Source organism: Malus domestica, chromosome 06, assembly GCF_042453785.1.
Source record: "Malus domestica chromosome 06, GDT2T_hap1".
Taxonomy (NCBI): domain Eukaryota; kingdom Viridiplantae; phylum Streptophyta; class Magnoliopsida; order Rosales; family Rosaceae; genus Malus; species Malus domestica.
The window spans coordinates 25,806,586-25,811,783 of NC_091666.1; the positions used below are offsets into that span (position 1 = coordinate 25,806,586).

At 37.6% G+C, this 5,198-nt stretch overlaps 1 protein-coding gene across 1 annotated transcript; it reads left to right on the top strand.

Moving 5' to 3' along the window:
- The first annotated feature begins 1,497 nt into the window (after window positions 1-1,497).
- On the top strand, window positions 1,498-4,048 carry LOC103438673 (protein FATTY ACID EXPORT 4, chloroplastic). The gene is made up of 4 exons (XM_008377214.4): window positions 1,498-1,919; window positions 2,043-2,107; window positions 3,596-3,683; window positions 3,788-4,048. Exons 1-4 carry the CDS (start codon window positions 1,634-1,636, stop codon window positions 3,904-3,906), a joined length of 558 nt encoding a protein of 185 aa, XP_008375436.1. The 5' UTR covers window positions 1,498-1,633; the 3' UTR covers window positions 3,907-4,048.
- Window positions 4,049-5,198: the final 1,150 nt, after the last annotated feature.

The window sequence follows — 5,198 nt, forward strand, 5'->3', positions numbered from 1 at the left end:
TCATTTACCCATTTTTTCGCCCATTTATCCTTTTTTAACCCATTTACCCTCTCTTTTTTCGCCCGTCTACATTATTTTTTTAACAATTTGAAAATTACAAAAGAAAATTTTGTCATAATTTTTATTTTCTGACAATTAAACACCGTTATAAATACATTTTAGCTACCCATTACATACAATCGGGACTAAGAAAGTTGGAAGTTCCAACTTGGTAAACGTGGGATAGAAAACTGAGACTGATTTAAAATACCAAACAGATGCTATTGATAAGATTGTACACAAAGGTTGATAATCTACAACCCCACAAATTAATTCTATCAAAAACAAGTTCGATAGAAAAACTCATGTCAAACAAAGGCCGATGATTTATAATCCCACGACTTAATTCCATTGAACAAACAAGTTTGATATCAGAACAAGTTCGATAAAAAAACTCATACTAAAATTTAAACAATACCAAGCAGAAGCAATCGATAAAAACCCAAACTTTTGTTTTATAAAATTGAAAAGACATAAACTTTTATCTGCAAATCATCCTTCAATCCAAAAGGGCCACAATCCATAATTCAGGTGTTCAAGAACAAGACATCAAAAACTACAATTAGCCAATTAAAAGAAACCAAAACAGGCATATGGGCATTCCAGAAACCATACAAATAACCCAACAAAATTAAAAATTAAAAGCATACCCAGAGTATGTTCAAGCTTGAACGAGCTTTTGGCCATGGCGGAATTCTCATTGCGATTGAGCGAGGTCGCCGACGTGTGGTCGAGTCGAAGTCGAGAGGCGCAGAGAGAGAGCGACGGAGAGAGAGGCGCAGAGAGAGAGTGACGGAGAGAGAGAGCGAGCGACGGAGAGAGAGGCGCAGAGAAAGAGTGACGGAGAGAGAGAGCGACAGAAAGAGAGAGCGACGGAGAGAGAGAGCGTCAGAGAGAGAGAATGACGAAGTCAAAGGCGGAGAAAGAGAGTGACGGATTTGTAACTCTGAGGGTTTTTACTTTTTTTTTTAATTTTACATATATTAAATTAAATGGGTAAATGGATACCCGTTATAACCATGAATATTATCCATAACCGATGGATACCCGTTATAACCGCGGATAATACCCATAACCGTCCATTTAAATTTCATGGATAAACGGTTATACCCATAACCGTTTATTTGTTTAAACGGTTACCCATAACCATAACCATCAATTTTAAATGGGCGGGTAACCGTGGTTACCCATACCCATGGATATTTTGCCCACCCCTACTTATCATATAAGTCTATAACAAATAATATTAATGTCAACACCATTATATCCGTCAATAATTATGTTAATTAGACTACCAACATTTCTACAAATCAGGAAAGAAAATTACATGAAACAAATTCGGCTTCTATTCCATCTAATAATGTTACATGTGGAGTTATATTATTAAATTGAAACGCTACGATGACTGTAATCTCATTCTATGGGTCAGACCGTCACCCAAAATTGGGCTTCTGTCAAAGCCCAAGTAAAATTGGCGACCTCGTTTTGCGCGCCTCTGTTCCCCACTCTCCCTGTCCGCTCGGCTACCTTATCATTTTCACACACACCTGCAACTCCACAACGCAACTCGGAAACTCACTGAAATCGCCGGATCATGTCGTCGTATACGCTGCATTTGGCTTCGCCGGCGACCAGAAATTGTTTGTACGAACACCATCGCAGAATTCCCACATTCAAATCTCCCGCGTTTTCCAACCCCCATCCCTTTCGCTGCGATTACGCTGCGGGAAATGGGCTATTGGCAGCGAGCAACACAAGCTTTAAAGCCGTGCCCAAAACGCACCATCGTCGGTTCTCGTGCACTTCTCAGCTGGCGGAGATGGCTCCGGCTACCTCTGCAGTCTACGGCTTCCTCCTCCTCAGCGGCGGCTTCTTTGCTTGTAATCCCTTCATTTCTTCCGCAAAATTATAGATAAATGCTCCAAAAATACATGCTTTTGTGTGTTTTATTTTTATTTTTATTTTTATTTTTAAGAAATGGTGGGGTTTTTTTTTAATCGCAGTTTCGAGAACAGGAAGCAAAGGGTCGCTTATCGGTGGTGTTTCAGGAGCAGCTCTAATGGCAACTGTAAGACTCCTTATTAAAACTAAATCGTCTTTTTTTTTGGCAGAGCAGAATAACACTAAATTATGTTTACTTTCAAGTTTCAACAAGTTGGGGAATTTGAGTTTCTTAATTATTTTTTTGGGTTAATTCAATTGTTTGATTTACAATGCTACATGTGCAATAATGTTGGCAATCACACATGATAATTTTCATGTCAACACATTTTGAGACGCTGAAAATCAACTTACTAATCCCAATTGCTGAAAAGATTTCACTATTTGTTTGATGCGTCCTTAAAGTATGATCGATTCAGCAATTGGGATTTGTAAATTGATCATTTCAATCGAGTTCCCTAATGGTATTGATGAAAGGTAAATACCTTAGCTCTTAATCGGAGCATAATCGGACACTAACACTATTCCGAGCTAAACTGCCCAAGCTTCCCTTGTCATTGTTCAACAACCGATGATGGATCAGTTAGAAATCTTCAGAAAGAGATGTGGGGGCGACCTCCATCTTTCAATGCTGGATCAAGCTTTTACTCAAGCCAAATCTTTAGCACGTTGTCCTTCGTAGAGTACCAAGTACAAATCTTTCGGAACCCCTGCACAAATGCATGTGATTTCCACTTATGAAGAGTGAATACCACACTACACTTTTCCAGCTGCATCATTTTAAATAGTGCTAGAAATGATTGTCGTGTATAATGTATAAAGCATTTCAAAACACTCCACATCCTGTTTCCAACCCATGATCCCTCTGCTGGTGTTTCACTTGACAACCACAGAATTCAAGATTTCGTAAAAAGCGTTAGTTTCTTGAAAGAAGGGACAAGCATGTTGTTCATCATTGACAAATAATGCAGTTAGTCTACATGTTTTGTTGTTTGCATGTTCCTCAAATTAGTCCGAGATAATCCAGATAAGCTTCCTTGCTCTTAATTAACGATACTAGGGAACCACACTCAAGTTTATCACTAAAATTGTACAAGCACTTTAAATTGTTAACAGTTGACAATGGAACTCCACATGGGTTTATGTGAACACAATATTAATGTTTTATTATGTTCAAATTATTGCAAAATACACCGCAAGGTTTCTTCAATTTGTTTCATTCCCGGGATGTGGAACCCTGAACTTTCTTCATCCCTATTTGTTCATGGGGAGGAGGTGAGACTAGGCCAAAGGCCTTAATTGCAAGGTTTTATAGCTTGGAGCTTATGCTTCCTGAAGTTATCTTTATTCATGTTGAAGAATGTCTATCAAAATTCAAAATAAAAAGAGTCTTTCGCCTTGTGCCGCTTTCTGTTTTTGTTCATGTAATTGAGCTTCTTGTTCCTTTCTGCCATCTTACCTTTCTAAGATACCAATAATTTTGTGGTTCTGTGGTATGTTAAAAAAATCCAGATAATGAATCTGAATAGTCCTAAGAGTGTTATCCCTGAATGAACGTAGATACACAAAAAGGTTTTGTCACCAGTTTAATGGGTGATACTTGCTATGCTTGTAGGCTTACTATCTGCTGCAAACAACAGAGACAAAAGCTATTGGTGATGCCCTTGGTTTTGGATCAGCATTTCTTTTTGCTGCGGTATTCGGTATGCATGTACCATGCTTTTGTTAAATTCTATGCACAAGTGTGTACATAGTAACTTTAATATCTGTTATGAATAATGATCGTATGCATGTACCATGGTTTCAGGTATACGATTAGCAGCTACACGGAAATTGGCTCCTGCAGGCCCTCTGTTAGCTCTTTCTCTTAGTGCACTGGCTGTGTTTATATCAGCTTATCTAAAAGATAGTGTCACCATATCTTAGTCGCCCTTAACAATAATTTAATGTTGTTCATAAGTCGAATTCCTTGTGTTAATGCGATCAAGACTCGAGTTGTAAGGTCTTCTTTACTTCAGTTTTTGTGTTCGAACTCTTTTCTCTTTTTCGAGTTTGAATTTCTGACTTAGAGCTGGTATTTTTTTTTTTTTTTTAGTACGAGTGGTTTTTTCCTCAGTTCCCACCTCCATTATACTCAATCCACCCACCTTCTTTTCCTTGTGCCGCCCTGGCCTAGTGAACCGTGACTGCCGGAATTTATTCTCTTGCTGTTCTTATTTCTTCTGACATGGAGGTGTTACAGCAAGATAGGCCGGATCAAATTTTGTTCATGGAGTTTCGTTCGATATTGCACATTTTGTTCACGAACTCTCGTTCACTTTTTGATCTCATACCTTTGCTTCCTTTGTACTACTAGTTCCTGGCATTGCCAATGATAAAAGCATTGTGTATAATTTTTATATTTTTTTACTTTTTTTCTGTCAAGATTGTATGGTCGTTTTATATGAATTTAAACGTATTACGTGCTAAGTGCTCTTGGCCCGAAAAGAAGTGCTTCTCACGGCAGAAGTTGACTGGACCGACGACGAGAAGAGGCAAGTGGTTAGTGTCCATTCCCGGCCTCCTTAATTGACAAAGGAACAATGAATAATTAAGTGAATTGTCTAACAGCATGAGCTCCTAAAGCCGAGGGAAACTTCGGTCCTCCCTAATTGGCAAAAAATATAAGAATAATTAAGTGAATAATCTAATTAACATGAGCTCCTAAAGTCGAGGGAAGCTTCAGGACTGTCGTTTTACGGGAGCTAGCACACTTGCAATACCAATGTCCCTTTACACAAGTGTTTTTTTTTTTCCTGAAGTTTCTATGGTGAGAGGAGGGAGAATGCTAAAACTAATGATCACGAATTTAACCTTAAATCCAATGCAAGATGAGGTAATTATAAGTAAAAAGTAATCTAATGCACGTGTTATGTTTATATATATATATTCATGGTATTTATTATTATCTAGTTTTCATATTTGAAACCATTGCATGATAAATAACCTTGTCATCTTGAAAGAATGATTAGACTCAATAGGGAGAATCAATAAAAATTTACAAACCCTAACACTCAAATAAGAGGGAGAATAGAGTAGAAACAACCCTAATTTTTATTCGTGGACCTCGTCATCTTGACGATAAAATTTTTATCTTATTGAATGGATTTGTAGTTTTTTTTTTTTCAACTTGAAGGTATTTGAAATTTAGAATGATAAAAAATAGGGAGTTTTAACGA